We start from the raw sequence: 18,870 nt of genomic DNA on the forward strand, positions 1-18,870 counted from the left end.
TGATACAGCGAGACTGTTCCACCTGCCCTGGTAGACAGCTTTGCTTCCTGAAGTTCTCTGTTATAATCTTGATCTTGTTTTGATCAAGATCGTTTCTGACCTTGTGCAAAGGTATCTTTGTCTTTGATCTTGTGCAAAGCATTTCTGATTCCCTGTTTCTCCTTTATTTTTTTAAGATAGGGATGGTAATACATTTATTACTGTAGTGTAATGAAATTCATTAGATACAAATTGAAAGCTTTGAAGGTCTTCCTGTGTAGTGGTTGTGCCTTTCTAAGAACGCCTTGTTAGAAGGAGAGGATAATGTGAATCCTTTTTTAAGCTTGCCCTTACCATCATTTTCTACCTATCCTTCCAAAAGTGTTATTTCCTAACTTTTCTAATGTGTATTGGAAAGAAAGACCTTTTGCAGGAACTGTTGTGCTGAATTCCCATCCCACCATATCCTTCAGTTTCTTAAATAGCTTTCTCCACAGCAGCTAAGAAAGGGGAAAAGGACTAAACTGCTTTGACTTTTGTCATTAGCATTCAGGCATACCAAGATCTGTTTCACTCACCAGCATTGCTAACTCACTCATGCAGCAATGTCCAGGGGGAAGAAAGCCTGCAAAGGCCTGAAAAGGTTGTGCCAAATGTGCTGGTTGTGTTGGCAGAGTGCACAGAGTTGCCATGCAGACCTCCTTTATCATAAGTACTTAACCAATTTTCAATAGATGTAAGTGGTTTAAGTATTACTTCCTGTTGAATTAGCAGTTGCTGAGCATTTGAGTCTTTGTGCAATCCTGCAATCCACTAATGTGATATTTAATGAGGAGACATCAGTCTGGAGAAAGGTAGTCAATATAAATCAGTGTTTACGAAGTGTGATTAACTCTGAAATATTTCATCAATGCCGTGGTCCCAGGCAGCCTCTATGCTAATTATTAGAACCTGTGCATGTTTCAGGGGACTTTGATGGACCCCGAGTGCAGCAAACATGGAGCAGCAAAATTGCGATTATGCTCGGACTGTCTCTGATGACAATTTATGCATTTGGTGTGATGACCTCTTGCTTCCCAAGAGGGCAATAAACAGAATGCATTTTCATTAAGATACTAATGCACTTTATCACAGGGGGAAGGGGTTAGGAAATAAAGAAATACCTTTAAAGCAAGATGTGACAGACTGATTTGGAAGATGCTTTATTTAAAAGTCCGTTTCCCAGTGTAACTTTGGGCTGTTGCAAAGTCTGTCATACTGGATGTAGTGTTGGGCTCTGGGATGCGTGGATGGGCAGATGAATAAGCTGAGCTAAGCTGTTTTATGGAAAGTGCAGTGGTACCAGGGCAAAAGAGAACAGATGTTCTAGCATTTGGACTTGGATACCCAAAGATGTGATTTTAAAAAAGTAAACTGCTCTTGTATTTTACTCGTTCATTTGCAAGCTTTGATTTTCTGATTTTTGAGGAGAAATAATATGAATTAGCAGTAGCAACAAAGAAAAAAAGAGATTGCTTTGCCCGTGATGAGAAGGGCTCGTGTTTAAGGATGGAGCTTGTTGTAGGCCTTAAGAAGGGAATTGGGAGAAGCAGGGGCAAAGGCAAACATCTCTTTTAGTTTTTGCTATTCTGACAGCTTGGCAGGAATGATCCTATTCCTGAAGCCTCTCAGTACAAGAACTTGGTTGAAAGTATAGAGAGAAGAGGAGATGTTCTGGAGCAGAGATCTGGCCTGGTAGCTGCAGAACATGCTAGAAGTGGTGGTAACAGACCCAGTGAGTCCTGCCTTACGCTCTGTGCCAGCTGTCGTGGAAGAAGGGTGAAACTCCATGGTACCTGTTATAGCTGATTATGCAGTAAAGCAGTTCTCCTTCTGAATTCTAGGCAAAGAGAGACTAATGAAATTGGCTAAAAAGGAAAATGAAGAGTGCTCAGAGAAGGAGCCTAAGCCTGTGGCTTGGTACAGAAAATAAATGACAAAATGCCTCTCTTCTGTCAGCAGGAATAACATGCATGAAGGATTTTCCTAGGTACCATATTTGGAGTGAGACACAGACTCACATTAGTTGTGGTTTTGTATATATTTCTTTCATATAGATGTCTAGATTTTTAAAAAAGGGTGAAAAAAATTAATCTTTTAACTCAGCTATTTATTTTTACTTGAGAGCTGTTTCCTCCTGTAGCACTGCTTACTCTTGATACGTTCCAAAATGAAATACAAAGGCAATTGTATGAGTACTTTTGTGTGTTGGTTGTGTTGGTCAGTCAGTGACTCTGAGCCCCTGTTCCCCTGTCTGTTCCACACAGGTAACATAGAGTACAGCTGCCCAGCAACGAATGAATGTGAAATCACGAAGCGCAGACGCAAGTCCTGCCAAGCCTGCCGCTTCATGAAGTGTCTAAAAGTTGGCATGCTGAAAGAAGGTAAGACTGACCATCTCAATCTGTATCTCTCCAAACACTTGCTACAACTGTAGGGCAGTCAGGAAAGAAGAGAGACTGGTGAGTGTTCTAATCAGTTATTGCAAAGGCAATTGTCATATATACTTGCTCTTTCTGCCATCTGCTTCTAAGCTATCAAATCATGCTTTATCCACATAGAGTTCATCATCTTGTGTAGTACAGCAAAATGTACCTCAGCATTCAGTCTCCTTCAGTAAGTAACTGATAGAGTAACCATCAGAATTCTCAAAGATTTCTTGCCTCCATTCCTTATCCACTGTTACTGTCCCAGTTCTGGTAGAAAACCAAAACACACACTGTGTCTTCCTTTTATTCAGTTTTCATTCCATCAGGACAAATGAAAAGGGTTACTTTTAAATTAAACAAGTATTGTGTGTGTGTGCTGAAGTTACTGTAACTACACTGGAGCAAATTGTGGCATGCAGAAGAGGAGAATCCACCCTCCTCCCCCTTTTTTTTCCTAAAAGTGTCTGAGAACTCTGCCCCTCACTGTAAGTATATATTGAATGTTTTAATTCATCAATTACATTTTGAAGATAGTGAATGCAAGAAAATATACTTCAAGAAATGGTGCTGTCTTACCTGGAACCTGCTTCATCTATGTGACACAAAGAGGTGATTCCTCAAATCTTGGTTGCCTGCAATGCACGTACATTGATGTTAATGTATATGCAAGAATACACTTGTAAGTGCATGTATTACATGCATTATTATTTTAGGGCACTGTCACCACCAAGAAAGATGCCATGTGCTTCTGAACTAGATAAACATTTGAAATAAAATCAGCACAGTGTTCTCTAAGTGTTGTATCCAGGGGAGAGTACTTTGTGCTAAGCAACCACTTCAATCCCATTCAATTTTGCTTTGTCAGTGCTTGAAAACTCGGCTTTAATAACTGGCTGATTTTTGCAAATGGGTTGGTGGTAATGCAAAACAGGGTTAGAATTCAGCTATTGGGGTAAAAATCCAAGAAACAGCATAGACCAGCGGTGAGATGATGGGCAAATTAGGTCTATCACGCACCTACAGACATATTCTTATTGGATTATACTTGCTAAGAATAAACCTTGTTCTGTGCAACTGCTTTGGCAGATGCTATGATCCTGTGAGCCAAATCCTGCTGTCCTTAGTCTTACTTGAGCAAAACTCCTGTCAGTTTCGATGGAGATTTTGCCTCAGTAAGAACGGCAGGATTTGACCCTCTCTTCAGTGGTTATGGGAGAGTTCTGACTTGCCAAAATCCTGCTATAACTGACCACTAGGAGCAGTCACTTAAAAGTGAAAATATGAGGCTTAGATAAACTGTAAAAAGAAAGGGATGACTGGGTATGGCACCTTTTGAAAAGGACTGTGCTTCTTAGCATCTTTTCTTAGTAGGTTAAGACCCTGTATCACTAGGGTCTCAGTGTATATCTGTATATATACAGATAATATACAGATCTATTGAGCAACTTCTTTGAAAATGAAACAGTGCTACCAAGAGCACATGCAGGTGAATTGATTTAATCCTTTTCCTCTGAATTTTGAGGGCACTGTTGTGCATGCATTAACATACATATATTGTAAAAAATCTAGGCTGTGTGCAGCTTCTGGGACTGCAAGAGGAAGTTGTCTCCTCTGCAAATGAGTAATTATCTCAGCAAATCTGTGTGCAGGTTTACTGTTTCTACATGCAGTTTTGTTAACTGAACTAATTTAGTTGGATAATACAGATGTACATTGCAAGTAACATTTTTTTGTTTGAATGTTCATTGTCCATGGATTCAAATAATTCCCACAAGTTTTCTTAATAAGAATTGCATGAATTTTCTACTCTAAAAGTACATATCTTTTTCTAAATGGCAAAATAACTAATTACTTTGAAAAAACAGTGTTGTTTATCTACCACCTATTATAACAACCTGCAAGAACATGTAAGGGCATTTTATTTTTTTCCCCCTTTAGTGGCCACTTTTTAAATCATGCTTATTCACAGTACATTTGTAAGACTATTTGTTGTAAAGATTTTTTTTTTCTTGTTGGAAGGTAGTTCTGGAGATGGATGTTGTTATTTTAACCTACAGGAAAGTCTGGAGATGACTTTTTGACTTGGACCACATACTTTATGTACAAAATTAAGAAAGATAATGTACTGACTTCTTGCATGTGTGAAGTGGTATAAATTTATTGATTAGCACAGACTTAAAATAAGCTGAAATTATTCTTGCAGCATCTCAAGTGTTTCTTTATGTACAGACAAGGATTTCAGTCTCATGCAGCATGTCAGAGATCATGCTGCAGTAAATCTATTCAAATGTAAACCTGTTCAATTCAATTACCAGTTTATAATAAAATTTGCTGCTGCAGCCTCCACGTTTGTCACAGCAGTCTCTACATGCTGATGGCACAGCATGCCTGGAAATTGACAGCCTAAATCTATTTACAAAAAAAATTTAGTTGCAGACCTGAAATAAAATCAAGTTTAAGCAGCTTTGAGAGGAGCATCACATTCCTTACAAGAACAGCACATCTGCCAGGGTGCATCTTCTCCAGAAATCTTACCTTGTTTGTGGGGAGTTTTCTTGTAGAAATTTATCCTTAACAAACAGTTTTAAAGTGTAATCCAAAGTGAAACAATTATCAGATATTGTGCTTTCTATCACATTGCAAAGGACTTCACTACATTGTTATTTTGTGAATTGTCATATGAATTTCATGGTAGATTCTGAGTTTTAGCCTGGCTTCTAGGGCTGGGTCTGAACACCACTTATAGCAAATGCATAGGGTGGCTTCCCTTATGACATCTGCATGTTGAATCATTTATGTGACAAGATAATGGTGTTTTTCATCTAGCATCCAGTGTTTCTGTGGGAGACCCAGTGTTAGGGTGGTGGGGCTGTGTTTTGGGGTCAAATCCTGGGAGGGAATTGGATTTCTGGTTACATGAAGTACAAGGTGGAGTAGGCATTTTCTGTACATTTTCTCATGGATCTTGGTGAGGCTGAACCAGCAGCACCTAGATTAAGATTCTTAATGATTTTTAGGATGTGGGCCAGGAGCTACAGCAATGTCAGGCTGGGCTGGCCTGGGATTGAGGCCCTGGCTGCATCTCCTGTTGAGTATCGTAAGAAGGTTTGTACAGACTGATCTGGAGGAACACATTTTGGTTTAGCCCATGGACTGTTACTTAAAAACATGTTTGGGTCTGTGGATGGGTTTTGAGGATGTTACACTTCATACTGTAGCATTCAGCAGAGACTGATGAGCTTTTAGGCACAGGACAAATATGAGGATGTGGTGTTTTCATTTACTTTTTTAGGTAAGGGTTATTAGCAGCAAAGCAGAATACACTGCAGTCAAAGAAAAAAAAATTAATTTTTTCTATATTTCATTTTGTGTCAGTGTTACAAAAAATCAGGTTTTCAAGTATCCCAATTGATTCTTCTACTGAAATGCAGTTTCTTTGACTGTACTTTTATTTTGGTGAATTGTCTCAGATTCATGAGAACAGCTGAAACAACATTAAAGATTCTTGTATAGTCTAGGGATAAACTTTTCAAATGTATCCCTTGAGATTTCTTGAAATAATATTGAAATTGCTAAAAGGGTGCAGGGAGACATGTACAACAATTTGCCCTTTTTAAAAATGAACATTTTTAGGACATTCAGTAGTTTTCAGTTCTGTTGGTTTATAATTCAGTTCTGTCTTTAAAGTTTGGCCTTTCAAACTCTTTGGAAGCCAGTGATTATTTTGCTTCAGGTGGTAGAATTAAATCTGTGCTCATGTGCAAGGTTGGGTATTTTGGCTATTTCCCTTTTTATACAGCTAGTTGGATTGAGAAAAAGGGGTTAATTTTTTTTCTTTTCTCAGAAGAAAAATTGGATGTAAAACTACATAAGATGGTATGGGGAGTCTTGAGTAGATATTTGACTTTTTTTTTCTATTGCTACGTGATCTGAGTAGAATTCAATATCTGATCTTTAATTAGTACTATTTGCCTATTAATAATATTTGTGGGACTATTTACTAGCATAGGCTTGTGGTAGAAAATATTATTCCAAATTTATTATAGGACAGATCTTGCTCCTAAGGGCTTCCCCATGTGAAATAATTCCAGTGGAGGAATTATTCCGAAATAAAATCACTTTTTGTTTCAGATGCAGCGTTTGTATAACTGTTTTTACAAGAGGTTGTTCCATATGTTTTAGTTTTCTCCATAGATGCAAAGCCTTAGCCTCAGTTTTACCTGCCCCTGTATTGTAGGGAGGTTAAAAACTACACTTCAGAGGGGAATCTGTGGAGTGGCACTCATGCAGCTTTTAGACCATCTGGAATGCTGTGTCCCGTTCTAGCTCTCACAGTTCTGTGCAGTACTAGTTCATATTTCTTACAGGGCTGTTGATACCAAAACATCTCCCATATATCTCTCATTTCTGGTATTTGGGTGTTTTCAGAACTTGTTATGGACCGTGTGCAGTGGCTGATCTGCATTGCTTGTTATTTCAAAAAGTCTAGTTCCTAAATGAGTGCTACATGGAAGGAAATGGAAGTTTATATGAAAAGTAAAGTATACTACAATAACAATGGCATGGGTTGCTTCATGTAAGTACGTTTGTATTTTCCTTAGGGATGGATGGCCTTTAAAAATCATCATCAGTCACTTGGTACCCAGTTAGAATAGGCAGAGTAACAAAATTCCAGCTTAATTAGTGCTGCTATTACAAATGAGAAGCCAGATCCTCACCAAGTATTAATGTAAGCTCTTAGAGGTGTGTTAGATTGCTGCTCATTTGGCAGGTTTGGCAATCTGTGCTATGGGGAAATCAGCAATGTACCTTTTTGTGTCTGTGAATCTTCACAGTTGCTTGTACATGAGCCATCATTCAGGCACTAAAAATGATCACAAACTCTCTGAGATTTTCATCTGGCACTGCTGACTTGATGTGTAACCCTTCCCATCACAGCAGAGCAGTTTGTATGTTGTACTTGCCCTGCTCAGTGAGTAGCCCTCAACACTTCTCATTCACTACTTTGCTTGGGTCTTTTGAGAATTCATACAGGCCCTCAGAGAGACCTCAGCATCCCTAGGGAAATGGTAAGGCAGTAGTTAGAATCTACTTCGTAAAGAAATCCTGGACTTTTAAGTGTTTTTATTTAGCTGTGATCTAAATAAAAGCAATTCCTGACAGTTTTAAAAATGTTTGAACATTTTAGATGCTCATGTAATGAACCAGAAGATTATTACATGAGTTACACTTTTTCTGAACATGCTAAAATTGGAGGTCTCTAAAATAATTTGGCTTCACACATTGAGAGATTTCATTCATTCAAATATAAGAATACATTTTTAGAAAGAGGTATGTGTATTTTAAAGCATAAATTACTGAGTTTATTATGGAAAGATTACCATATGAACATCTTTGGCTTGTGTTAAGCAGCAGATCGGATTAAATTATCATATTGATCCTTTCTGGCTTTGACAGTCTATGAAAATGAATCCAATAGAGCAAGGAGAACGGGCAGCTTGAGTTTGGTCTTACGTAAAGAGATGCGTGATATGCAGAGGAGCAGATTAATGGATTCGCTCTCAAAATAATAAATAAAACTAAGCAATCTTCTTTATGACTAAAATTGTGTTATCACCTATGATTTGAGGGTAGTGAAAAAGCCTGCTTAATAGGATTCCTTCTAACAACATCTCTTTTGAAAAGACCTGTGCATCAGACATTGCCAAGGTAAATTTCTCTTACAAGTCTAATACCATTAGTCTGCCAAGACGAAGGCAGAAATTATTGCGGATGAAGTTTTAGTTTCTGCTGCCTTTAGAAATCAGAACAAAGGAAAGGAGAAAGCATTAATGGTATTCAAAGAAAATATTTCTGTACAGGATGACAGTTAATAGAGCAGCAGTGACCTCAGTGATATTTCTTATGCTCTCTATCGTAATATTACACTTAAGGAGCTTCTCCATTAATGCAGGATATTAAACAAACCTCCTGTGTTATAACATCAAGAGATAACATAGTGTGTCTTCTGTTGATGTCTCAGCTCTCTTCTATGTTTCAATGTATTATGAAGGAGTTCGGTTTCTAGTGCAGCTATTTTTTTGAATTGTTTCTTTTCCTTTCCTATTTCTTCCTTTTCCCCTTTCTTCCCTTCCTTCCCCATTCACACATTCCCCCCTTTTCTTCCTCCCTTTTATTTCTCCCTTCACTTTTATTTCTTCCTTTCCCTTTTCTCTTTCCCCTCTTTCTCTTTGCACTCCCTTTCTTTCTTTCATTCAGCGTGTGCTTGGATTAATATATACTGGGACCTGTTAAATCTCCTTGGAAACAATAGAAGCTAATCTCTAAGTGCTGCTGGTGTTCATAAGTAGGCTTCTTTGCTCCTAACCAAAATGTGACCTGATAGCCCAGTTCACACATTAGAACTGACAGCCCAATTTGTCTGCCCTAAAATGCAGCTCATGACTCTCCACTCTCTGTAACTGATGAAGAAGGACAAACTATTCAACTTCAGGTTAGTGTTTATAGTCAGCTCAAGCAACGAGCATTTCTATTCATCCACTAGAAAAATACCCCAGAAAAAGCAGATATTGGGGATGTGGATAATTGTCCCAAGTCACACGAAAGTACCTACAGCTCCTACCAAATGTTGGCCTCCTGAGAAGCTTTCATGGTCCTTGTGTTCCAGTGTTGTGCCACTCTGGTTTGTGTTCTGTCTCTGAGTATTTTGTGGAATAAAGCAGATATCCCAGCAGTTCGCTGGACTTGTTCTTTAAATAAAATTTCTCTCTTTCTAGATAAAATTTTGTATTACTGTTGTCCCTTTATACAAATGCTTGCCTTGCAGAAAAGAGAAGGTATGAAGTGGATGTGGAGAAAGCAGTATTGTTTGTAAGTCTGAGTTTGAGAACTATTTACATTTCTTGGCTTTACACAGATCTGTAAATGGGGAAGTTTTTGTGTTAGCATTTGCAGATCTGAGGTCAGAGCTGTTTGCTGGCTCACTCACCAGCAGCTTCCTTGAGATTAGCTGTTGGGTTGGGTCTGCTCACACAGTCATTGCTGCCGAGAATCCCAGTGGCAGCAGTTGTTTGCAGGGTCAGACAGGCAAAGAATATTTTCAACCTAAAGTTACTTTGTACTTTTGTTAATGAGTTTGAAGGATTCTGAATGGGATTACATTTTACTGTAATTTTCTTAGTGCACAGACCTTACATATTGCTTACAATTGGAAGGAGTAGGTTCTGCAGTTTCATGGGTCTACTTAAATTACTATTAAAAATTAATCACTTTGTACTAATGTTTACTCATCATAATCTGAGGTGATTAACTGCATGTCTTCATTTGTCATATTTCTTCTTTTGATCCTAAAATAAGGAAGCAGTACTTTCCTAATTTTCTAGAAAATATTCCATTGTTTGCAAAATGTGTTTGTTGGATTTAGCCCCTATGAACATTTGCTTATACACTGGAAGTATAGAGACAGCAGTACAAGTGATAAGGATAGGTAGAGACAAGTCTGAAGGATGCAGGGCTTTTCCCATGATCTCACAGACAAGTAGCTGCCTTTCATTTTTAGTCTTTGCCACCCATAAACACACACATCAGATGTGGCACTGCCCTTTATTGCAGAGTTCTTGAATTCTTGCACGTGGGTCCTGCCTTATGTTAAGTAAGTCTCATTTTGTAAAGAGTAACATTAATGTAATATGTATTCTTCACTTTTTTCTGTTTCTGCTGTGTGGATACTTGCACATCCCCTGCTTGAGTGCTCTAGGTGTAGAATCTCTGGTAGAAGTGCATTTAAGGGTAGTGAATGTCCTTATCTCTAAAGTAAACTCTGATGCCAAACTTTCTGTATTTTGCTCAGCCTTTGCCTGTGCCTTTGCACCCACAGCTCCTCATCAAGACTCTTGCTGTGTGAAATCTTTGTCAAAACAGAATGTAGGGTAGGATTATTTGGGGTGAAGGGCTGCAGTGATGCAGGTGCTGTTGACTAGAACCCCTGTGGCAGATGTGCAGGCAGACTGCTGCTGCTGCTTGGGATGGGTTGGCACTGAAAAGCTGAGTGGCTGAGGAACTCTCTTGGCCTCTTCACTCAGTCAAAGCTATGAATGTGTTGAGAAGTAAGAAGATTTCCACCTGCAGTTGTTACATCTGATCTCATATAGTGCTATGCCTCAAATATTTCACACTTCTAAATCTCTGCTGTCTTAGAAAAAAAAGATTAGAATCAATGTGAGTTTTGAGACATTAGTGTAACTAAGCCACAGTCTTCTCTCTGAGCAGTCATTGCCCTTTTATAAGCTGAGGAGTTATTGCAAGTGGTGAGCCTTTGCCAGTTCTACTCACTGAGTCACTGGAATATGAAGCTGAAATATTATTTCATTTGATGTTTGTAATGTGGCTTTTGTGGTTGAAAGTCAGCAGCCTGAATTCTGAAATAAATGTGATCATCTGCAATGAATTGTCACTTTGTCAGATTTTGCCATGCTCACTAGCTATTCTAATAATAGATCTCATCTAACCAGCTTTTTCTTTTTTCCCTTTTCTTTCTTTTTTGTTTTCTTTTCTTTGGGTATTTATATGACAGAAAAGGGAAATTATGAGGGGAGTCTGTTGTGCTCACAGTAGTTGCTTAATATAGCTATTAATCTTTATAAATGAAAAAACATAGCTTTATTTTAAGCCTCAATAGTCTTTTATTAGATAAATGATTCTGGAGAAAGTCAAACACAGCTATGTTAAATATCTACACTTACTGAATAATATCAATATTTTCCTTTTTGCTCTTTATTTTTCCAGCAAACTTAATGTGTGTATCTATTTTTCTCTTAAGCATCTGGTTTATGTCTCAGGATCATCAGGTATAAGATGAGAAGTCAATTTGATTTACAGTTTTAGTGTAGCAGATCCAAAATCAACATTCCATACAATTTGCTTGCATGGGGTCTTACTGCACTCCATGTTAAAACACTTAATTATGAAAATAATTAAGAAAAAATGAAATACTTTCTAAAAGAAAGTCTGCGTGATACTGTCCCTTAATCAGCTTAACTCCAGTCTGTGCCCTTGGTGGCAGAATTGTTGGTGTGCTGGTGTTTTGCTGGTGTTACCAGCAAAACTGCTTGACCAGCAAGAGAGAATCTTGGTAACTTTGCTGCTTGCTGAGCACATACAGATCTGGGAAAAAACAAGTAGTACAGGATCGTAATCCTCATCTTTTGTCTCTGTTCTTTCCCTCTTCAGCCAAGCATTAGTCCATACAGTGCTGTTCTTGTCATTTTTATTCAGCAATGTAAAAATCACTCCACCAATGCCCTCTTTCTAATACTCCTTTCAGTTCTGTGGGTGGGTGACTGAAGATGAGCCACGTCATTTGTTGTGATCTGAATCAATCGCCAGATCAGTCTCGTATCATTTGCTCAACACTTGTACAGCCACATGTTGCTTTCATGACAGTCTGCCAGATAGTGTTTACAGTGGTCTCCAGCATCTGAAGTTCCTGTGCTCTGTCTCATTTTCTTATTTTCTGTAGTTCAATCCAGACTTTAGAAAGGGGCACCTGAGATTTCACTGCATGGTCAACCTCAGCGGATAACATTTGGGAAGAGTATCTTGTCTAAGTCACCAGAACAGCATTTCTGGGTAGGAAGTGGTATCAGTTATGGTAAGGTTACTTAAGAGATGGCCTTAAATACACTTTGTATCCAGACTGAGGGAACCAGCATGTTACTATTGAGGTGTTAAGAGAAGTCTTCCTCTGTACTTATTTTTCAGGTCACAAGCCACTTGCTGGTTTCCCTGTCAAGCTCTTAATGAAAGCTCTTAAGTTTCCAATTTGAAGACAGAATAGACTGCTAAATGTCAAAATAAAGGAAAATTAATATTTCCCTTAAAAAGTAGCAATCTGTTTTATAATACCAATTTAAATGGATTCTTGCTCAAAGATGTATTAGAAAGTCTGGTTGAGTTATAACTCAGGTGAAGAATTAGGCTGAGATAATAAGGGACTGAATAGACTCTTCCTTCTCAAGAGCCCTCAAGAACATCACCCAAATTCTCTGACTGTATTTCAGGGAAAAAGAAGTTGGAACAGCTCTTGAGTCTAGTGTTCACAGCCACAGTCTTTGCTGGTCTTCCAGCTGCTGGATGTGCCATGTGGCCATTGCTTGATCCTGCATGAGATGCAGAGGGATGCAGTAATTGGAGAACAAAGCCACAGAGTAGCTAAGGTGACATAACATCCTTCTCTTTTCTCTTTTTATCCTCTGTCATTTTAATGACTTTCTATTCATTTTCCTCTTCCAAACCATGATTGTATCAGATGAATGCTGATGAGAAAATAGTTGCTGTGAGCACATATCATCCAGGCAGTTTTTTTTCTGGCCAGGTGGGAGAGAGAATCATGAATTCCTTGAGGTTTTTGTTAGCTGACTCACTGTTTCGTGAGGACTAGTCAGGCTGAATGACTGTATTTCCTTCTGGGCATCCTGGTATTGCTGGAGATATCCATCCTGGCAGGATGCTTCAGCTCATCTCCAATTAAAATACTTGTTATAGAAGTATTCTTAAACACAGCTGATTAGTGAAGTTAGGAAAAACATTTGAATGCAGTGTTAAGGCTTCCAACATTGGTGTTCCTCTCTAGAGAGGTGTGTGCAATGAGAAAGCATTTGGAATATTAGCAGTCCATCCCATTTTGTTGCCATTTGTTTTCTCTAATTTCCTTTTTTAATGCTGGTTAGCTGAAATAAGTCCTTTTTCCCTCTTCACTGTTCCCTCCCCCTTTATGGAATAGCCCATGACACGTGCCTGTAAAGTGGCTTCTTGGGAATTTGCAAGTCTTTGAATGTGTTATCTGATTAAAGGGATGTATGTGTCTTTAATTCTCGTCTGCAGTTTCACCTCTGAACCCATCTGTTAAAGTGGAAAGGAGCTGAGAGTCAGCAAAGTCCCAGATTCAACCCAGATAACCTGCAGTGTGCACATTTGAATGCTTTAACTCCTCAGTTGCCCCTGAAAATTACGTACTTGATTAAGTGACAGGTTTCACTGGAAAATGTGGAGGGTCTGATATGAGGCAGGTGAATTGTTTATTTTGTTGATATGCTTAAGGTAGGATAATTTAGTCCTGGCTTGCCTTTTCTGTTAAAAAAGAAAAAAGCATATAGAGGTGTGGCATAAACATGTATAAGGTCTTGTATACATAAACATGTATAAGGTTTTCTTGTTTTCATTTTCAGAAATTAAATATGTGTCTATTTTCATTTCTGTATTATTTTAATACACCAATTTCTTGCTTACAGGAATGAAAAGTAAAACCCCCATTTCTACTTCCTTTTTGAAAAGGAAGCTGAATTACATGGTTGGAAATGATGCTGCAATTTTGGGTGGGATTTTTAAATACCCCCAAATAAAGCAGTGAAAATAATGTCATTGAAAGATTGAAGTAGATGACATGAGGGTCATTTACATTATATTTTGCTAATATTGTGCTTTTTTGCAGTAACAGTGTAACTGTGGCATTTCCTGTGCTTTACAAATAGATATCATTAGTGATGAGAATATCCCATTATATTTAGACTTGTGGGTCTTTTGATTTTTCCTCTGGTCATTTTCTTTTCTAGCTTTCAAACACTCTTAAAACTGAAAGGATTTTCAGTATCCCAGATCCATCCTTGCTCTCTGAAAGCTAGAGCCAAATTCTTCCCCCACTTGCATCTGTTCAACTTCGGTGGTTTCACTTATGCTATGTGGCTGTAACAATGCAGAATTTGTCCTAATCTGCCCTTTCTTTTTCAGTGGAGAACATGCACATGCAAAGTGTTCGTGAGCACAGCAAGTTGAAATGCAAATAGAAAGAATGTATGTATTTTGTGCATGTGTGTGTACACACACACAGATAAACAGCACACAGATAGGTTTGATAGTATATCTACTGTACATAATATTGTAAATGGCATCTTGCTGTGCTGGAATCCAGGCAATATGAGTTCAGTACTAAAGTGTTCAAGTTGCACCTGAGCTAGCTGGAGCCTGCCAGCCTCTGCAAGCCCACTGAGAGCATCTGTCTCGCCACCACCTTGCTCACGCTGTGTCCTCTGCAGGCTCTCCGATTCTTGCGACTATGAGCATAAATCATCCACCTGTCAGGAGCTCGAGCTGCCCGGATTATGCAATGCCTGCCTTCATTTGGAGATGGTGTGAGCAGAAGATTGCGGCAAACGCTTTGCATTCATTTTAACGCCGCTCCCGCATCTCTTTGGCTTTAATGAGGGTTCAGGGTGGTGACGACTCCCTGAGACAATGGAAGTCCTAGAGACCCAAGCTTTCTTTGTACATTTGTATGGCCCAGTTTAGATTTTTTTTTTTTGCTTCCCCCCCCCCCAAGAAATGAATGGCTTGAAAATTGAGGCAGAGAACTGGTACTGCACAAAGCCAGCTGTCCATAGCTCTGCTTTTTGGCCTTGTAATACTTCCCTCCAGCTGAGCAATGAAGAATTTAAAAATCAGTCATGTTTAATGCTGATTGTCCATTTGTGCTGTCTAAAGCTGCATAGTGCCTAGTTGGCTTCACTTAAAAAAAATTGTAATAATCCTACCTTTGCATTTTATTCAGTTACAGGTGTATTGAATTACATGATCAAGGGTGGCATACCATATTGTATATTCCACATTTAAAACACAGATCCTCTGTATTAAGATCTCCTTGTATTACCAAAAAAATAGACTTTTAGTAAAATTGTCTTATTTCAGCTTGATAGACCTGAATTAATCAAATTCCTTATTCACTCATAATTTTCATCATGAATTATAGGCAGAATAAATATTTGTATTTATTCATCTGTGTAAGCAGAAGAAAAGAAAAGAAGGTTGGGAGACAAAGGCAGATAAGTCCTTTCAAAGACAAATGTTGAAGATGGCAAAGGGGTAAAGATAATTTGTACCTTCACACCTGTAGTATCTGTGTGCCCCATAGCCCATACAAATCCCATCAGACTCTTGCAGGTACAGCCTTTAGACTGTAGCCTTATGTGATTGTCAACCTTATGTTCTTAGTGACCTGAAAAACACATGGTGGTAGCAATAGTAAAATACTTAATTTTGATACTATTCAGTAGTTAGCCAGGGAAGTCCCTGTTTATCATCCTAATGTTACAGGTTTGCTGTTTTTCACCCATATTCAAGAAAACAAGCTTCTTCAGTACTTTCGAAACACCTTGGGCTTGTGCAGCATGATTTTTCTGCAGCAAATGTGTCATGAGCTTGTCAACAATTTTTTCAGGGAATACTTTTTATACATTTTAGAGAACACCTGTGATGTGTAGACAGTAATAGCCCCATTTTACAATATTAAACCTCAGAGGAAGAGAACAAGAGTTGCTTAGTAGAAGTCACATGTGGTGTTAGAAGCACAGCTAGAAGTGAAACTTCTGCTCTGAGGTTAATGTGTCTTTCAGCCTGGGACTTCAAAGTCCAGCCGTGTCCACCCCTTTCTCACCCAGTGACTGAAAGAGAAAAAGGTTTATTGCTTTTTCAGTTGGGGTTTTACATTTCTCTTTTTAACACTTCCCTTTACATGTGAGCTCCTCAATCAGCTACTGGTGAAAAGAATCCTAAAAGGTGAAGTGAAATTAAGGACAGCTTTTGTCAAGAGGGAAAATATAGCGCTGTGTTTCAGTGTTCCTCTATATTTCCCATTGATATTAACAGAGGACGCTTAGACACATGGAGAGGAATCTGTGTTGCCAAAATATTCCAATTTTCCTCTCGGTGAAAATTTCCCCAGCTGACAGGTAGCAGGAGTGGCAGCTGAATGTGGAATGCACAGTGTGTGGAACACGCACTCCTGAGTTGCAGCAGTGCTTGGAAGCTCTGCCTGTGCCTCCATTCTGCTGTCTTGGTCTGAAAGCCAGGGAATTTCATGCAACCTGGTCATACTTAACTAGGACCACACAGAGCAAGGGAGGTTTTTTAATAGGCTGTTGGGGGAAGAGTGGAGACCCTAGCATGTGCAGACTTTGAGATCTTTACTGGGAGCCTTATTTGCTTTTGGTTGCAAGCTACCCTTCCATGCTATTCCCTCCCCCCTCCAGTTTTAATTTGATGGAAAGCCAGCAGTACTGCAGTTTTATGCAAGACCTCCAGTGAACTCAAAAAAGATTATTATTTCTCACTTTGTCTTTACAGATAACTTTAAAATTTTATGCGTCAGAACACGGGATTATCTGAAGACACAAATGCAACACAACACTGACAAAATCAGATGAAAAATCTCACTCTTTTAGCTATGAAGAAATTAGATTTATCATCAGAAAAGCATTCTCTTTTCATTTTCTGAAAGGTGCTTTTTGACAGACCCTTTGCAGTGGACGTCATGCTCACAAAACATGCTGTCACAGGGCTATTTGAATATGGTGACAGGCTCATTATCATGTTGAAGACAACTGACAACACTGCAGACTAGAAATGGACAGGCTTGCCAATCAGCTGGTGAAAGGATTGCAGTTGAAATAGAGGTTTTTTTTGTTCTGAGAACAGTAGTACAAATTGACTACATTAATTCTTTTTATTATGGTTGCATACACTGTAGTTAAGGGTCCGTCACTGTTTCCATTATAAATCCCTGTTTTCAGGGGTTTATTAGTAGACCATAAAAATGGTTCCTGTTGAAATTTTGCATTAAAAATATATATTACCCTAACAGAACAAAATTTCTGTGGTAACTGTGTGGAGGTGGGAGGGGAGAGAAAGAGGGATTGACTGAGTTTTAGCTGAAAATTGCATAAAGCTGAATGCATTATTATTTTTATAGAATCTTAGATGTCCAAGAGTTTTATAGACAGGTTTGTGCCTCAGGAGTTTACAATTTCAGGATGTGGTGCTGCCAACACTTATTATGGGGTGGGATTTTCCTGGTGGTTCCACTGGAATCAGAAAAGCAACAAACCTGATCTGCTGTAGTAGGTATTTGCAGATTCAGGTTGAATCAGTCAGTCTGATTCAAACAGTCTTGAAAAGTTGTTTTTTCTTTTCTTGGACCTCAAAAATAGTCAGGTGGGGGTTTTCTGTTTTGTTTTAATACTAATCTGAGAGGCTAAATGATTAGTTGAGGTTTAGGGAGTTTTGCATATATAGTGACAATCCAAACAAAAGTGATTCCACCAATATACTCCAGTTACATGAAGTGAAAAGATTGGTGGAATTTATCTGCTTTAATCCAAAGTGGTGGTCCTGGGTATCTTTTAATAGTGGAATTTCCCAGGTGTTGGAGTTCATGCTGTAGTTTCTAGAGTGCCCTTAAAATTTCTGTAGCCATCTACAGCATCATACTTCTGTGCAATTGCAGGAGTGTCTGTTTTGACAGGTCTGAACAGCTCACAAGGTATCTTCTGTGTAGCTCTGGAAGCGGGGATGTTCCTCTGGGTCCCCTGAGGGCCTGATCTGGCAGGCATTCACAGCTCAGCACACAGATACCACACTCAGTGTCTGCAGTCACTCTCTCCTGTGCCATCCTGGTGACCCCACTGCGGTGCCTGAGCAGCAGCCAGCTTGTGGAAAGGGACAGGTGGTGTTTCTGCAGCCAGGATGGTTGCTTTAGCTTTTCCACACCTTCACTGTAACAGTTAGAGTGAGCTTTTTCCCAGGAGCTGGAATTCCTTTTCATTCCTTATACAGAGGAGAGTGTTAAATCTGGAAAAAGGCTGTAAACCGAAAGGAATGGAGGTTTTATTTTTTAAGAGAAGCAATCCAAGTTTGCTGGAGAAAAGGCATGTTGACCTACCTTCCTGCAGAAATGGAATAGGAGGCCAAGAGTCCTGAAAGGAGCAAGGCATTTCCAGGAAGCCTGGTGGAAGCACAGGGCTGAAAGTTAGTGATAAACCATACATATAAACTAGGTGTAGGTGGCAGCAGTATGTCTGTGTTGGCTCATTTATATTCTACCCTGAGAGCCTGCCTTCCTCCATGCTTTGTACTGGAAGCCTGGATCTCTCTCCAGGTTCCAGCTCCATTTGGTGGGTCAGATGGAAGAAGCTAGGCTCTGTGGTGCATAGGAGGTACTTATCTTTTTGTGGGAGTTGGTTAAGTATAAAATGAGATATTGAAATAGAAAAAGTCTACGTGTAGACCCCTCAATTATTATTATCCCCCCAAATGAATCTTAAATATATTCACTGAATATTTGGTGTGAGGCTGATCCAGAAAGAAGACAGAGTTTTGCTTAGTGTATTTTGCTGGAAGCTTACAAGGAAAAATAATTTTGCTTTGTAGTTCTGTGGCTTCAAACATTTGCAGCCTTAATTGATGCTCATTTGATTACTTGATTTCAAAGTACAATCAATTACCTTAATGCATATCACTGTTCTCACAACTACGGTGATTGCAAAATTGTGAATGTAAAAATGGAAGTCACTTCTGAAAATTAAGTCTGCAATTCTAT

General features: G+C 38.9%; 1 protein-coding gene across 14 annotated transcripts in view; it reads left to right on the forward strand.

The window, feature by feature from the left end:
• The window catches only part of ESRRG (estrogen related receptor gamma), a 372,206-nt gene that overhangs the window by 259,417 nt on the left and 93,919 nt on the right, over positions 1-18,870 (forward strand). For all 14 annotated transcript variants that reach the window (XM_058020265.1, XM_058020257.1, XM_058020256.1 and 11 more), the window contains one exon: positions 2,286-2,402. In XM_058020265.1, the coding sequence (XP_057876248.1) occupies positions 2,286-2,402 (117 nt within the window). The remainder of the gene's footprint in view (positions 1-2,285; positions 2,403-18,870) is intronic.

This window comes from Melospiza georgiana, chromosome 3 (assembly GCF_028018845.1).
Source record: "Melospiza georgiana isolate bMelGeo1 chromosome 3, bMelGeo1.pri, whole genome shotgun sequence".
Classification (NCBI taxonomy): Eukaryota; Metazoa; Chordata; class Aves; order Passeriformes; family Passerellidae; genus Melospiza; species Melospiza georgiana.